This window comes from Entelurus aequoreus, linkage group LG04 (genome assembly GCF_033978785.1).
Source record: "Entelurus aequoreus isolate RoL-2023_Sb linkage group LG04, RoL_Eaeq_v1.1, whole genome shotgun sequence".
Classification (NCBI taxonomy): Eukaryota; Metazoa; Chordata; class Actinopteri; order Syngnathiformes; family Syngnathidae; genus Entelurus; species Entelurus aequoreus.
The window spans coordinates 60,135,178-60,153,621 of record NC_084734.1 but is presented as its reverse complement, the minus strand read 5'-3'; the positions used below and the strand labels follow the sequence as shown (position 1 = coordinate 60,153,621).

The following is an 18,444-nucleotide window of genomic DNA, read 5'->3' as shown; positions in this document are numbered from 1 at the left end:
ATAAAACATGTATTAGTATTATATTGTTAATCAAGTCTTAAGCTGTTATGGTTAGATGACATGAAAGTAATAAATTCAGCAGTATCTTGATATCCCCAATTCCACCGCAAAATCTGGCTAACTTTGACATTTTGCCCTACACAATATGTGTTATTTATTTTAACATACCTTTAACCAATAAAGCCAAGTACAAAGGTCTGTGTTACTTTGACCAACACTAGATGGCAGTGTTATGTCTAAATAAAGGTTCAACCCAGTTATCTATTGCGCAATAATTTCAACTCCCTGCAGCACATTCGATCCTTTCATTTACATTAAAAAGTGAAGTTCATTTAGTTACTAGAAAATATATATATATTTTTTGCTGATTTAAACTTAAGTGTGTTTTTTTAAATTAAGAACTGTGGATCTGTTTATGTCTAAAAAGTGAGTTTTACGTTGCATTCACGATGCATTTAGGTGTTGCTCTGTAAAGATGAAATATTTTGTTAATTTATTTCTAAGAGTTACAAAATATTAGTCATACAATACTTGCAATTCTTAAACATATAATATTGTTTAAATTCAAAAGAGTCTTCGTTCAAATGTATGCCATTAACAGAACGGTGTCTTTTCCCCCACATATTTCCGAGCGGCCATTGAATGCACCGCGAGAGAGCGGAGGACGCTGGGCAGGACTGAGACAAATAATCCAATCATTAGTTCACCAACACCGCTGATGTCTTGCCTACAGTCCCTGAGAGATGACTTCACTCTGAGGCCGTTTGAGCTCCAGGACACACGGTAAGTCCTTCTGCGCTACCAGCAACTTATTTGGCCTTGTTATGAACGCTGATGACGGGATGATTGGTGATCGATAGGTGTGCTTTGTTGTAGTTGTGACTTTGTTCATCCACTCTAGTCAGGATTTATTTTCTGTGGAGAGGCTCCAGTTTAAAAAAAACAACAAACACTTTTTTTATGATCAAGTTTCATTCTGCAACATCCCATGTATATTTGAAACATTTATTTATTTACAATCGTGTGATTCAACCCAAACTTCGTATGCATGCATCATTCTGATGTTATTTTATTTAGTTTATTCTCTTTTGAATCATATGTCACATGCCAGTGTTTGATTAACAGGTGGATCATCAGAAACAAACACTTATTATCATCCACTGGCACTGCTATCATTGTGTCTCGATCCTGATTGCAGTATTTAATGTGAGTTATTACAAACTATGCAATCAGTAAGGAGGGCATACACACTTTTTTTTAAGTTAAAGTTAAAGTACCAATGATTGTCACACACACTAGGTGTGGTGAAATTTGTCTTCTGCATTTGACCCATCCCCTTGTTCACCCCCTGGGAGGTGAGGGGAGCAGTGAGCAGTAGTGGTGGCTGGGCTCGGGAATCATTATGGTGATTTAACCCTCCAATTCCAACCCTTGATGCTGAGGGCCAAGCAGGGAGGTAATGGGTCCCGTTTTTGTAGTCTTTGGTATGACTCTGCCGGGGTTTGAACTCACGACCTACCGATCTCAGGGCGGACACTCTAACCACAAGGCCACTGAGGTGTGCAGAAACACAGAAATGCTCCAAAACCCAAAAATGTTGCAATCACATAAATCACAGGATCAAAGAGAAATGCAATAGAAAAATGCTGCAAATGTCCAAAACAAACACAAAGCCATACAAAATAACAACTGCATGAGAGAAATGCTGCAATTAGTGCCACCCTTACCAAGTATTTTTTAACGACTAATGTAGAAAAAGTCAATTTGTTACTTTGCACACGCTCCACATGCATGCATGGCACAGTAAATAACCCAACTGCCTGAGTCTAAATAGCCTGTTTGGCATTCAAATTAGGGACGGGTGATATGGATTAAAATCCATATTGCGATGTATATTTCGGCTTCTAGCGATAACAGGGTATACATCACAATATATCGTCTAATAAATTAATTATAATTAATTAACGCTAAATTGGCCCTAGTGTGTAAATGTGAGTGTGAACGTTGTCTGTCTATCTGTGTTGGCCCTGTGATGATCCATATATCAGCCACAACATTAAATAAAGTGCAAGGTTCAAGTGAAGATAAAAGTTGTCTGGGAATTACGGAAATTTTCATGTTCGATTAAGACAACCAAATCGACTTATCTCAGCAACACTATAGCTGCAGGTTCACAGAACACAAAACCAAAGTTTACCAGGGGGGCCAGACCTGAAGGATACCCCTTTTTAAAGACCCAGAAAAAAAGTTGGCCGTACTATTTTGTTATTATTCGAAATGTACTAACATCTTTTTATTCCAAAAACTTTCTTCTGAGCATCATGCTCATGTCTTTTAAGACGGACATCCCTCAGATCTGACGTCCCCGGTATAACCTGGCCATCTTCCTTTTTGTTTTGTGAGCATGCAACATCTCTCCAAAACAGTTTTGGGGGGTTGTGTGTGGGGTTTTTTTGGTCCTTGTAGCTTTTTTTCCTTTTGCATTTGTGATTGCAACATTTTTAATAAGCGACATTTTCCTGCTGCATCTGTTTTATGGTTTGTGTGATTTTGGTTTTGGATTATTTCTGTTTGGTAATCAGCTGGTAATCTGACGGATAGGTTTGCTGTGTTTGTGTGTGTGTGTGTGTGTGTGTGTGTGTGTGTCTCTCGGGCATCCTGATTAGAGGGCTGATCAGGTCATCTGTCACTAGGTCATTGGACAAACCATGTGAGTGTGTGCAGAGATGTACTGTAATGTACAGTGTCCGGTCGTGATCGCTCATCATACATCAGTAGACAATTCAATGTTTGTTTTAGCCCACAGTGACACGGTGTACATGTCACCGTGCAAGAGCTCTTTCACCATTGATTGTCCCTCGGTGGAGTGCACTGTTAGCACGTAATTGTTATGTAAAAAAATACTCTCCTGCTTGTGCAAAACCTCTAAAAACAACAATAAGCAGAGATAAACACAGATTCATGGTTCTGCATTTATTATTGTCCAGTGAATTTTACTCATCATTTGCAATGATTGCTTTGTGGTCCTGGAGGGCATATTCCTTGTAAAAAGAGTCAATGAAATTGGTTGCATTATGGGAAATCAAACACCAGTAAGTCACTTGTATGGAAAAATCAGGTGTTTTGGAATGAGCAAGCTGGCAATATACAGTATTATAACTACCAATCGCTCAAATGTTAGTGTTTTATTGCATTTGTTGTTTTTATGACCTAAGGGTTGTTTATATCAAACATCTATTCTGTTTTGTGGAACATCCATGCACTGATGACATATTTTTTACAGTAGGCAAATAGTCACTAGTTGTGTAGACCAAACACCAAACCAAGCCATCTGAGGGTGTTCTTACACACTCTCTGGTTTGAATCACTTGCAGAGGAGTGGAAACTTGATCCATCTTCCTCATTCAGTTCATTTCCAGATTGTAGAAAATCCAATTGGAACAAAATGCATCATGTGACGCCTTGATAATGATAAGCGACAACAAACCTACCATACACATTGATTTTCCTAGTTTTTCTCACTTCCTTTTTTGACCTTTTAACGTATACTTAACTCCAAGTTGCCTATTACTACATACAGTACATGTATACTATACATACTGTATGTACTAGGGATGTTAGGGTTTTATGCTGCCGATTCCAATGCCGATCATTCACGATTGAGATCTACCAATACCAATCACATGTATTAACAATAATTGTTTATATGTATCAATGTATGTATGTATGTGTGTGACATGTGTGTATATGTTTATTTTTGTCTGTGTATATAGTATGTGTATATGTGTGTGTGTGTGTGCATGTATATATGTATGTATGTATATATAACTGGCTCCTTATTCTCTTGCATTACCTACAATTGTTTGAGCAAAAAAACAGTAAATAGTACACAATAACTGAACTACTACTGATATAATTCCTTTTGTTTTTGATCTCCTTTGGGTTTTGATCTAAAATTCCTCTTCTATCCATTGAAAATGTCCCCGAGTTTGTAAACATTAACTAGAACCACCCAAAAATGATGTAAATAGAACTATCGACCTAATCTCGCTACTATCGATCATATACTGACACTAACCTTGGTGTTGACACCACCAATGTATGGTTGGATCCGACCTACTCTTACATGTTATGTATTGACTAGGACAACGCTGACACATAAAGAGTTGTAGTTATATTATGTTGACTGTGTTTACACTGCAGGCCAAAGCGGCCCAAATCCGATTTTTTTTTTTAAATCAGATTTTTTTTTTTAGCTGACTGTTTACACTGCAAGTAAAATGTGTTTTTTTATCAGACTCCAGTGTAAACGCCCACAGGCCCTAATGTGGCCCCAATGTGGCCTCGACGTCACTGTAATACGCAGTGCGATAAAGTGAAAACAAAGGAAGTTGACCGAGAGGAAGTCGCTACTACTACAAAATAGAATAAAAGTCACCCCAACTTTTAAAATTGTGTTATTTACGTGAAAATAAATTAATGTAATATAATGTATGAATGCATGTATATAGTGTAAAATATTTTGGAGTGCTAATCTTTTAATAGCTGTTAAGTAGAGGAGACACAGACATCAGCGTGGATCTACGGGAGCTTTATTTTTCAAATCACATGTAAGGAATTACGCCAGTGTCAATTACGGTCCTTCAACAATCTATTTCTTCGGAATCAAAATAAATATTCTTATATTACATATAGCCTATTATTTGTGCACTATTGACAAGTGAGGCACCGAAAATTTGGTCGTCTTGAATAGACTTTGGTCATCGAAACCGGATGTTGTGATGAAATATCCACTTCCACTGGCGACTGTGCCTTTTGCCGTGCCTACGAGTGTTGTAGCTCGCCCAAAGCTGACGAAAAAGTCACATTCAGGTCGCATTGCGTGTAGACTGAAGTCACATTTGAAAAGATGAGATTCCAATCAGATTCAGGACTACCTCCTGATGTGGCCTGAGTCTGATGCCAAACGATCAGATTTGAAGCACTTTGGAGCGTTTAGACTGGCAAAAAAATGTCAGCTCTGTCTCACTTGAGGGCAAACAAATCTGATTTGGTGTACAGTGTAACAGGGCCTATGTTATATTATCCTCTCTCTAGACTCTCATTAATCTATTTGTTAATTTCCTGTTAATAACTGCTTACTTTCTGCTGTAACATAGTTTCATCTACACTTCTTAAACTTTACTAAGCACTTATTTCTTGGTGTTGTTTAAAGCCAGCTTAGAGGTTACTTTATCCATTAGCATGCCTGCTCCTGGTTTTCCCTTTGTGTGATGTCCTCCAGTGATAATAATAGGTGATAATGATACTAAGGTAGTAAGAAATGCAGTATTTTTGTCGTAATGGAGGGGATTATCATTATCCTGGAGAAGTGGCTCCACACTGTTTATAGAGTCACATAATTAGTTGCTAGCTTGTCAGACGGAGAACTAAAAATAAGAGGGGATAAGTAATTGTGATTGGCATTAAAATACATTAATCGGCTAATGGCTATCACATTCTTTTTCATAAAAAACGTCCGATACTGATCAGTGGTCCATCGATTGGCACATCCCTAACTTGTACATGTCATACTTGCTAGTGAAGACGACTTTATTATAGCCTCATATAAAATCAACTATAATGATAATAATATTAAAGCAAACCGATATCTGGTATTGGAATACTATCCAAATCGACAGATGGATAATAGGCGATGGGATTGGATCGGATTTGATGGCGGAACTTGCAGACAGAGCAAGATGAGCCAACTGGCTCTATCTTTGAATTGATTTTATTACAACCAGTACATTGATGGAACATATTTTGGGAGCAGATATATAAAATTAAATTAAAATAAATCACAGGGTCATTATTAATTAGGCCTACTTGCATGCATGATATCTCTTTGGCATCAATGTTGCGTAATCTATTATTTGCATAATTTTGCCAACCTTGAGGTTTTTGTATTGATGTTGAAACTGTAATGATATATTTTTGGCAGGCACCCTCTCAAAGCTACAATGTCTAGTAAAAATACTGGATGTTTCAGCCTTTCATTGCTTTCATATATGAAATCATGGTCATAGTAATTTGGCTTTTTTTGACAAACATATGCACTAAAAAAGAATTTTCTCAAAGGTTTGTTGATGTGATGAGACCAAAATTGAGACTTTTGGCCATCAGTCTAGACCAGGGCTATTCAACTGGTGGCCTGGAGTCCAAATCCATCCTGGGAATGACACCATACCGTCCCCCGAATTGCAGCAAATTCCTAAAAACACGTATAGAGAAACTTGGATCACTGTAAACACATTCACTACGTTTCCATGCACTAAATTAGTCTGTTTTCTCAAATATATATATATATTTTTTTTTCAGTATTTTCACACCTTCATGTGAAGTCCCAGTGTCCATGCACACTCTCTAATGCGACTATTGATCATACGCGGTGAGCCATCCGTACACTGGGGGGGCGCTTATTATTATATTGCTTTTCCGGTTGACCTATGACATCACACTAGCCTCTGTGGCTCCTTGCAAGTCACCAGCCTAGCACTGTAGTACATGATGTCCTCTGTAATATTGACACAGGCTCTGTGGATTAATGGAAGTAGTTTTAAATCCAAAGGAAAATAAAGTAAATTCCCAGATTAAGGTTGCTATTTTTCTTGACTATTTTGCCAGTTGTGTGGAATACAACAAATAAACATTCTCCTCTTCATTCCAGTTGTTGTCTGTTTTATTGAATGGTATCTGCTTCTGGGTCATATCCTGCGCTTTGAGGCTGGCGCATACGCGATAAAAAGGGTCCCCTGCAGCAGCACACACCCACTCGAGAGATCTGGTTTCCATTCGCATATTCCAGATATATTAATCCAACTTTTCAAAAACCAAACATGATTGGATTAAGGTGTTTCCATGGGTTTTAGGATGCTTATTTAGTGCCAAACTATTTGAGAATTTAATTTAGTGCATGAACACATACTGATTGGCAGATCCTTGCATTGACATTTTAACCTTGCTAGCAAACATAGAACACTGGGTTCCAAACCTTTGATATACATAACTAAGGTGTTCCTCAAGATACCCCTTTAAGTCCTCTCCTTTTTGGCGGTTCCAATTTTTTTCTTAATGTGATTTATGTAACTAATAGGGCTGTGAATCTTTGGGTGTCCCACGATTCGATTCAATATCGATTCTTGGGGTCACGATTCGATTCAAAATAAATAAAAAATTCAATTCAACACGATTCTCGATTCAAAAACGATTTTTTTCCCGATTCCAAACGATTCTCTATTCATTCAATACATAGGATTTCAGCAGGATCTACCCCAGTCTGCTGACATGCAAGCAGAGTAGTAGATTTTTGTAAAAAGCTTTTATAATTGTAAAGGACAATGTTTTATCAACTGATTGCAATAATGTAAATTTGTTTTAACTATTAAATGAACCAAAAATATGACTTATTTTATCTTTGTGAAAATATTGTAAATTTTTTTCATTTTTATAAATGTCTAATGATAATGTCAATGAGGGATTTTTAATCACTGCTATGTTGAAATTGTAACTAATATTGATACTGTTGTTGATAATATTCATTTTTGTTTCACTACTTTTGGTTTGTTCTTTGTCGTGTTTGTGTCTCCTCTCAATTGCTCTGTTTATTGCAGTTCTGAGTGTTGCTGGGTCAGGTTTGGTTTTGAAATTGGATTGCATTGTTATGGTATTGCTGTGTATTGTTTTGTTGGATTGATTAATTTAAAAAAAAACAAAAAAATTTTTTAAATAAATAAATTCAAAAATAAAAATCGATTTTTTTAAAAATGAGAATCGATTCTGAATCGCACAAAGTGAGAATTGAGATTCGAATTCGAATCGATTTTTTCCCACACCCCTAGTAACTAAGGTGTTGCTGTACCTTGTTTACTTCAGATGCAGTCATTTGTTCAACTTCTATCGTTATACCAGTAATGTTCCTCAAAGTTCCATTTTAGGTTCTCTCTTTTTCATCGTTTGGGCTATTCAGCTAGTGCCCATAAATTCAGTTCCAAAAACTTGAGAGACTCACATTTTTGTAGTAGATTCTGTAACTCTGACAAAACATATAGGAACAAATCAAATGTCTACTGTAGAGGACGGTGGTTTTCCTGTAATATACAAATTATGACTAAGAGTGAATGTCCCTATTTTCCTGATAATGTGGGCCCCCTAAACCATTTAGTTGAATATTCCTGGTCTAGAGTCTACTCTAGACACTATGTTTAGCAAACACCAAACACTGCAAAAATTCACCATGAAGCATGAAGATGGCTGCAGGCCCTAGAAATCTTGTAAAGGTAGAGGAACATGAACGCAAAAAAAATATGGGCAAATTCTGCAGGAGGCTCTATTTCAACAAGCAAGAGAACTTCAACTTGGGAGAATGTTTATTTTCCAGCAAGACGAATGACCCAAAGTAGCGTATACAGCTAAAGCTACTCAGAACTGGTTCAAAGACAACAAGGTAAATGTTCTTAAGTGAGCAAGTCAAAGCCCAGAAGATTTCCAATCCAATCGAGAATTTGGAGCTGGCCTTGAAAAGAGCTGTTCACGCCCGATTGAGCTGCTTTGCAAAGCGGAATGGGGAAAACCTGCAGTGTCCAGATGTGCAAGCTGATTGAGATGCAGCCACTCATACAGGCTCAGTGCTGTAAATTGAAGACAAAGGTGCATTTACAAACAATGGGACTACCAATGGAGTCATTTACTATACCTTATAAATGTTGAATTATTCAACACACATTTGTAAACAGCAGTTATCTTTTGTTCTTAAATTATTGTTAAAAGACCCAAATTAAATTGACCATGATTTCATTTATTAAAGAAAAAAGAAAGCTGAAATGTCAAAGAAGGGTTCCATCATTATTGTAAATTTGATAAGAGTCCTGACATGTTGTAACTGTTTTAGTGCGGGCCTTGAGTTCAGTTTGCACTTTAAAGGGAACCTTTGATTATTTTAATCTACATGTTATGAGTTGCCTTCTGCCCGAGTGTAGCTGGGATAGGCTCTAGCCCCCCCTCAACCTCTAGAGGGACAAGCAGTAGAAAATGGATGGATGGATGGATGTTCTGGTCTTTCTCAAGATTCCAGTATGCAAAAAAGGAAGATCCAGGCACAATGCATCTTGAAGTCTTTTAATGCTCAACGAACGAAAAACATATACACAGCAACGTAGGAGCAAACGCTCAGATAAAACAGTCCCAAAACATGAGGCTTCAGGAGCCAGCCCGCTTAGACGGTACCATGGACAATTTAGTTACAAGCAAGCAGTGGAATGCAGTTGTCATACCAGGGAGCAGCAACAGTGAAGGTATAAGTAATTGGTTGGGCAAGCATGAACCTTCGATCACTAGGAGTGATCGTCATGTATTTATAGTAAATGAAGATAAATGTTTACAGGTGTGCAAAGTGGTACCGCCTTCAGCCGGAAGTCAATGGTCTGAACATGTGGAGGAGAAATAAACAGAATGAGTAACCACAACAACATGGCAGATAAACAGAATGTAACATTATACATTCAAAACACCTTTTTGTGGTCTAGATAATAAGTATTAGAAATGCTTTGGTGTAAATTTTGCATAAATTCTGCTCCACAGTCACTTTTATAACCTGTTTTTTTCAGTCTGTCTGCAAGATGTTTGCTCCTGCAGATTGGTAATGAAGCCACGCCCACCCTCTCCAAAAGTATCATCATTTGTCTTTTGAAAATATATATATTAGAGTCATCACGCTATTTTCTTTCCAGACATGGTCGAAAATAAACTTCATAAACAAATAGATTCACCTGGTCACAACATTGGTACACATGCACACTCTCCAATCGATTCGGGCTGCATAAAAATCTGCTGCTTTTTCAGCAGCATTTATGTCACTGCATGTCGCATGTCTGTGTAATTTTATGTTTTCATCATAGCTTGAAGCAGCCCTTCCCCCTCTGAATGAAAGCTTTACTTATTGTCCAAATAAGTTTGTCCACCTCGCTTTGACGTCACAACATAGCCAGGCTGCAAAAGAGGCATCCAAAACGGCGTGCAAGCTCACGACAAGATGCATGAGCCTCATGATTATATGCTTTAGCATTGTTTAACACGAGTATGCAACATTTGTAAGTCAGAAAAGACAAAATTCATCATAGGTTCCCTTTAAAGAAGGTTGTAGGTGACAGTCAGTCAGTTCGGACATATACTTTTAGCTCTTAAGGTTAGGTTAGCAGTGAAACCGGTTGCTTACAAGTGACTACATCCCTGAACTTCTAAATCTAACCATGCAACCCTTTTGGATCTGGAACTCAAACCTAGGAATGTTAAGGTTGTGCCAAGTCAGTTTTATTTATGGTTCTCCATATGGTACAAAACCCTTTAAAGGGAAAATATGTTTGCAATATGCTACAAATACAGCCGTGCTTACCCTGGGAGAATGTATGATTTCTTGGCCATTCTTCAGAGAATATGAATGATAACACAAAAACCTTTCTTCCACTCATGCTTAATGGTTGTGTGAAGATATTTATTGGCAAACAACTGTGTCTACTCTTTTTAAATCAAAAGTTTACATACCCCAGTGACTTTGACCTGATAACATGCACAAAAGTTGACACAAATAGGTTTGAATGGCTAATCAAGGTTCCAATCCTCACCTGTGACATGTTTGTTTGTAATTAATGTGTGTGTATAAAAGGTCAGTGAGTTTCTGGGCTTCTGACAGACCATTGCATCTTTCATCCAGTGCTGCACACATGTTTCTGGATTCTGAGTCATGGGGAAGGCAAAATAATTGTCAAAGGATCTGCGAGAAAAGGTAATTGAACTGCATAAAACAGGAAAGGGGTATAAAAACATATCCAAAGAATTGAGAATGCCAATCAGCAGTGTTCAAACGCTGATTAAGAAGTGGAAAATGAGGGATTCAGGTAGACCAGCAAAGATTTCAGCCACAACTGCCAGGAAAATTGTTCGAGATGCAAAGAAAAATCCACATATAACTTCAGCTGGAATACAGGACTCTCTGAAAAATTGTGGTCTGGCTGTTTCAAGATGCACAATAAGGAGGCACTTGAAGAAAAATGGGCTGCATGGTCAAATGGCCAGAAGAAAGCCATTTCTGCGCAAATGTCACAAAGTATCCCGCTTACATTACGCCAAACAGCACAGAGACAAGCTTCAAAACTTCTGGAACAAAGTAATTTGGAGTGATGAGACCAAAATTGAACTTTTTGGCCACTCGACAATGCAGCGCATTTTTCTTCAAATGCCTCCTTATTGTGCATCTTGAAACAGCCGCACCACAATTTTTCAGAGAGTCCTGTATTTCAGCTGAAGTTATTTTTCTTTGCATCTTGAACAATTTTCCTGGCAGTTGTGGCTGAAATCTTTGCTGGTCTACCTGAATCCCTCATTTTCCACTTCTTAATCAGCGTTTGAACACTGCTGATTGGCATTCTCAATTCTTTGGATATCTTTTTATACCCCTTTCCTGTTTTATGCAGTTCAATTACCTTTTCTCGCAGATCCTTTGACAATTCTTTTGCCTTCCCCATGACTCAGAATCCACTGGATGAAAGATGCAATGGTCTGTCAGAAGCCCAGAAACTCACTGACCTTTTATACACACACATTAATTACAAACAAACAGGTCACAGGTGAGGATTGGAACCTTGATTAGCTATTCAAACATGTGTGTGTCAACTTTTGTGCATGTTATCAGATCAAAGTCACTGGGGTATGTAAACTTTTGATCAGGGTCATTTGGGTACTTTCTTTTGTCATTTTGATTTAAAAAGAGTAGACACAGTTGTTTGCCAAAAAATAGCTTCACGCAACCATTAAGCATGAGTGGAAGAAAGGTTTTTGTGTTATCATTCATATTCTCTGAAGAATGGCCAAGAAATCATAAATTCTCCCAGGGTATGTAAACTTATGAGCACAACTGTATTAGTGTTTGCTCAATGAACAATCCCAAGAAAGCATAATGGAGAAGATTGCAGGTTCCAACAAACCACACACACACACACACACACACACACACACACACACACACACACACACACACACACACACACACACACACACGGTCGTAGGGCGTTTAATAGAGTTTGCCTCATAAAACTCTGCTTGAATGTACTGTATGTTGGTGATGAAAAAAACAGCAATACACACAGCATGCAGGGCTGCAAACTGAGGGCAGGAGTATGATTACAGGGGTTATTTACATTTCAGCACAGAGCTACACAGAAAGTCAGCAAGTGTTTGACAAAGCGAGAGAGAGAAGATGGCTTCCAGATGTGAGGTGGAATTCAGGGCGCCATAGAGCTACTCCTCCTCTTTCTCTTCTTCACATGAACATACGGACAGAGATCTGGAGCGAAACTGTGCAATAAAAAAGAAAGAAGAGATGTTCTAGGAAATCCTCCCTTGTAGCATTCTAACAAGGCTGCAACAATGCTGTTATTGGGGACGGCGTGCCTCGGTTGGTAGAGCGGCCGTTTCAGCAACCTGAGAGTTCCTGGTTCGATCCCCGGCTTCCGCCATCCTCGTCACGTTCGTTGTGTCTTTGGGAAAGACACTCCACCCTTGCTCTTGATGGGTCGTGGTTAGGGCCTTGCATTCAGTGTGTGAATGTGGAAATAGTGTCAAAGCGCTTTGAGTACCTTGAAGGTAGAAAAGTGCTTATACAGGTATAAACCATTTATCACTTCATTCCAAAAAAAAGCAGTCAGGTTGAGATAATTGAGAATATCATCATGTCTGTGTTTGATTGTAGTTAGTTAGTTAAAAACTCCTTATTAAAATTGATTTTTAATGACATTCTAATAGTAATATGTGTCCCTAAATCCTGTTTTATGACCATTGCGGCAGCTTATAGTTTTTTCCTCATGATACCACCTCTGACCTGTCCCTAGCTACATGAAATTGTCACATTCATGTGCTCATCAGCTTTGTAAAAAAAAAATTAAAAAAAAGAAGGCAGCTTCGTTCCAGATCTTGAAATACGACTATTTGTCAGTCCGCTTCAGGCATGAGAATTGGATTATTTTATTTTACTTTTGCAAATTGGCTAACCTAGCATGATCACTAACGTTTGTGTCTTCCTGTCACAATCCTTGATTTTATGTTGATGTAAATGATAACATCAATATGTTTAATAAGTTTAGCATTATAGTGTGTATGTAAGCCAGTGTTTCTTAACCATAGGGCCGTTGTTGAGCCGCGAGTGTCCCAAAGGGGGCCGTCAAAAAATATGTGTTTCTCAGCTGTGGTCCGTATGGCCCGCAGCAGTACTCAGTTGTAATACACCTTTCCACTAATGGGCAGTGCTGACAATCTCTAGCAAACAGAAGAAATCCAGAGCTAAAGTCATGAAGAAGTTAAGCAAAACCAATTTTTCTTACCTGATGGTACCTACTTTTGCGTATTTGGGATCTGCATAAGTCCCAAAAATTTAAAATTAAACCAGTGGAGGCATTACCAAGAGAATTATTTAAAAAATCTTGCCTTCCTTCATACTTCTTCCAAACGAGTAGTTTGGAATTTGCTGTGTACTGTGAGCTTGTCAGCCCTGTGGCCTTAGCAGATATCTCCATGTATGGAAGAAATTTACCTGAAGGGCATTTTGCCAGTCTGCCATTGTAGTCTAACATTGTAGTCAGTAAGTTCCTTCTTTTTCTTTATCCTTTTGTTTTGGGGCAGAATGGTTCGTACATGCACATGCATCCTCTGCTGTAGTCATTTTAATACAAAGTAGCGTATTGTTCTAACTTAGATCTGTCAGTAGACTCCAAATGAAAGTGGTAAAAACTACAACATGGCTGACGGGGAGAAGACCCAGTCATTGTGGAAGTACGTACTACCACAAGGAAGTTTTTTAAAAGTGGAAAAAAAATCATAAATCAGGCTTCATAAATAACAACGTTAAGTGCAAAAATTATGCCTACAGTTGTGAAGCTGTATTTTCATTTGTACTTCAATTTTATTGACAGTTAAGAAACCTATTTCTTATTATTTATTATTAACTTACCAGTACATAATTGTATGAAAATGTTTTTTTCATCAATTGTTAGAGTCCCTTCTTATGCAGTATATTTGGTTAATACTTATTTTTCTAATTAGCCTGACTTAAGCCTAATGTTTGTGTTAAATAAATAATGTTTTTTTGTGATTAACACATGTTTTCATACCATTTGACAAGGTTATAAACTGTAAGTAGGTTAGATATAATAGAGTATGATTAAAATCAAGCATAACATTACTAATTCAGCGTTAATGTTTGAGTGGGCCTTGGGCCCCTCTGTAGTGGAAAATTTGGTCCTAATATCACAAAGGTTAGGAACCCCTGTTTTAAGAAACACTGCTCACTGCCACCAAAATAGCTTGCCAATACCCTTGGGAGACATAATGAAGTGCAAGAAGTTAACTACGAGCTGAACTGTCCCTCTTCCTATGCAGCCGCCACACGCGCACGCACTGTCACTAGCCCTGTGGTGCACTTACAGTTTGAAATCCCAAAACTCCTTAACTTTAACAGTCAAGTCGCTACAATGATTAGGAATAAAAAATAAAATCCACTTTACCTTGTTCATTTAGTCTTCTTGGTGTTCGAAGAAAGTGCTTAGTTTTGCAAATAAAGCTTGTCCCATTACTTTCTTTGAACTCATATTGAGCTAACAAAACTACAAAATGTTGTAAAAATGCTAAAAAAACACTTAAAAGGCACACAAAGTAGCAATTAGCACACTAGCTAACAACAGCGCACTGCTTTGCTGACTGCTCTGCTGACAAGAGATCGATAAGCCAGCCCACAATTGATGACCCTGCAGGCACACAATGAGTGGTACAACAATTGTACACTGAGACAAAGCTTATTTTTATTCACTCTAGTCCAGGGGTCGGCAACCCGCGGCTCTAGAGCCGCATGCGGCTCTTTAGCGCCGCCCTAGTGGCTCTCTGGAGCTTTTTCATAAATGTATGAAAAATTGAAAAAGATGAGGGGAAAAAAGTATATTTTTTGTTTTAATATGGTTTCTGTAGGAGGACAAACATGACACAAACCTCCCTAATTGTTATAAAGCACACTGTTTATATTAAACATGCTTCACTGATTCGAGTATTTGGCGAGCACCGTTTTGTCCTACTAATTTTGGCGGTCCTTGAACTCACCGTAGTTTTGTTTACATGTATAACTTTCTCCGACTCTCTAGGACGTGTTTTACGCCACTTTTTTTTTCTGTCTCATTTTGTCCACCAAACTTTTAACGTTGTGCGTGAATGCACAAAGGTCAGTTTTGTTGATGTTATTGACTTGTGTGGAGTGCTAATCAGACATATTTGGTCACTGCATGACTGCAAGCTAATCGATGCTAACATGCTATTTAGGCTAGCGATATGTACATATTGCATCATTATGCCTCATTTGTAGCTATATTTGAGCTCATTTAGTTTCCTTTAAGTCATCTTAATTCAATTTATATGTCATGACACACTATCTGTATGTAATATGGCTTTTAACTTTTTGCGTCTCCAGACAGATTTGTTTTTGTATTTTTGGTCCAATATGGCTCTTTCAACATTTTGGGTTGCCGATCCCTGCTCTAGTCTGTTAGAAATTTAATTTTAAAAAGTGGATGGCCAGAGCTTTAAAAAACGTGTTCACTTTTAAAGGGGTATATGTCATGATTTTTTTCCCTACATTTAAAACACCTCCTTGTGGTCTACATAACATGTAATGGTGGTTCGTTGGTGAAAATGTGCATAGATTTTGTTTTACAGACCTATTTTCAAGCCATTTTGAGAGGCGGAGTTGTTAGATGCAAATTAGCCACTCCTCACCACGCCCCCTCATACTGATATGTTGTCGGCAATAAGGCGATGCTGGCAGACGAGAGAGAGGAACAAAGCCCAGGTGATGTACAGGTGGGAACTATTGGCTGGTTAAGGTTAAACTTGTAGTCAGTAACTTTCGAATGCTAGACCCTGGCCATATACATGTGTCTATTGACAATAAAAAGCTTTACTATTCTGTATAATGCAAATTACTCCTCTGCACAGCTGCTTTGACTTGTAAACAATGGAGGCTAAAGGCTATAACCTAAGCGACAAGCTAAATCACGAACATAGTAACGGATTATATAACTTTCTCATCCATGGCCAAACACGGCAGTGTTTGATCCAATTAAAAATATTTTTTTAGGAAAATCATTCTTTATTTTGCCGGAGGACAGTGACGCTATTTTCTTACAGTAGAAGGCTAAGCCAGCTACACAACAACGCGAGCTAACATTGCTAACGTATCATTCACACATTTCTGACCTACTGTTATTACTTACCGTTTCATTGTCTCCTCCATTGCCCTAAATAGTAGTCACCAAGCCCGCCATTAAAAGTAGTTTATTGGAAAATCCATCATTATCCTGGCGCAGGAGTCCTTGAAGTGCATTGCACACACGAAGAAACACTTCTTCCAAGTTGAAGGCACATTTGCACAATTCATAAAAGTTAAAAGTAAGGCACTTATTTTACTTCAGATGAGGCTGAATGTTTGTGTAGTAACTTGTGCTGGTTAAAACAAACAGAGCATTTTGTTGTCACGACATGATGTCGCACAACCAGTTTTACGTAAATTTAACTTGGCTGACTCACGGAAGGATGTTAGGGTACATCATATATGGATAATCCGCTGACATCACACTTGGGAAAAACGTCACACTTGAACAAAATTCCAAACGGACTGTTTGGAGAAAGTAGGAAATAAGGCGAGATTGTTTTAAAAATATTTCTGCAATGCCTCCACGGTTTGATTTTTAAATTTGTGGGACTTCTTCAGATCTAAAATACACATCAGCAGGTACTAACAGGTAAAAAAAAGTTGTTTTTGCATAATAGGGCCCCTTTAACTCTATCCAGAAAACAGCAGCAGGTACAATCCTTACACACATTAGTCTGGCTCACTTTTTTGTGATGTGTCTCTCTTCTAAACCGTTCTCTCTGCAACCTGTATTAACTAGAAATAGTTGCATTACAAGCCTATTGTAACTCTACTGGTCACTGCTGCAGTTTAGCACAAATTCCTATTGTTCTCCCAACAACCACGTTTTCTACATCTTTGATGAAGAGATAATATGATAACCACATTCCGATGTTCGTCAACGCACTTTGCAGTGTGTGTGGCGGATAATGAGGATATGTTGTGTGGCTCTAGCCAGGAGAAGCATGTTTGCAAGTATTTTACATACGGTGTTTGAACTAAGGACTGCATGTTAAGCAGAGGTGGGTAGTAACACGGTACATTTACTCCATCACATCTACTTGAGTAACTTTTGGGATAAATTGTACTTCTAAGAGTAGCAACATACTTTTAGTTTTACTTGAGTATATTTATAGAGAAGAAATGCTACTTTTACTTCGCTGCATTTATCTACATTCAGCTCGCTACTCGTTACTGATTTTTATCGATCTGTTAATGCACGCGTTGTTTGTTTGGGTTTGTCAGACAGACCTTCAAAGTAGGATCTATCGCATGCCTGCGTTTCACCAATCAAATACTATCACTGGTAACGTTTGACTCCGTTTCACCAATCAAATGCAGTCGCTGGTGACGTTTGACTCCGTTTCACCAATCAAACAGAGCCAGGCGGTCACATGATTAACAAGCTTAAGCTTACATGAACTCAACATCAAATTTGAGGAAGCACATCGCGGTAAGTAACGTTAGTAGATATTTTGGCTGTCACCGTAGGCTGATGTTAGCTTCCCTGCTATGAATCATTGTCAAATGTACTTCGTGTGGGGACATTTATTAACGCACTGCAGCCTCATAGACAGACAGAGACACACACACACTCACACGCACAGTCGCACACACACTCACGCATGCATAGAAACACCAATCAGAAGTGCACAGTGTGTTCCCAGGTGCACCGTGCAGCCCACACCTATCAGTTTATGGTTTGCGTAAAGGCTAACTTTTTATTTTCCTTTGTAATCTCTGCCTACTAAGCCTATAGTGCTGTTAAGTTATTGTGGCTCAATTTGCCTAAATGTTTTTTATGTTAATGTATTATTATTTAATATATATTATTGTTTTAGTTGCTTAAGAGATATTCCTTGCTCTGAATTTGCTCACTGCTATTTTTATGTTTTTGTGCATTATTTGTTGCCATCATTAAATGAACAGGTTACTCATCAGTTACTCAGTACTTGAGTAGTTTTTTCACAACATACTTTTTACTTTTACTCAAGTAAATATTTGGGGGACTACTCCTTACTTTTACTTGAGTAATAAATCTCTAAAGTAACAGTACTCTTGCTTGAGTACAATTTCTGGATACTCTACCCACCTCTGATGTTAAGGCCGGCAATAAAGTTTAAAAGGAGCCTCAGATCAGACCGTCGGGACGCCACAATACCATCTGCTGCCTCCTCTTCTGCCCA

At 38.2% G+C, this 18,444-nt stretch overlaps 1 protein-coding gene across 4 annotated transcripts in view; it reads left to right on the top strand.

The window, feature by feature from the left end:
* The first annotated feature begins 645 nt into the window (after positions 1-645).
* The window catches only part of LOC133648884 (mucin-2-like), a 121,452-nt gene continuing 103,653 nt past the window's right edge, over positions 646-18,444 (top strand). For 2 of the 4 annotated variants that reach the window (XM_062045396.1, XM_062045394.1), the window contains exon 1: positions 679-783. Coding sequence is in view for 2 of the 4 variants with exons in the window: in XM_062045391.1 (XP_061901375.1) it covers positions 719-783 (65 nt within the window). In the remaining 2 variants the exon portion in view is untranslated. Of the gene's footprint in view, positions 784-18,444 lie in introns of all 4 variants that reach the window. The other 2 variants (XM_062045391.1, XM_062045392.1) reach the window with 2 other exon arrangements.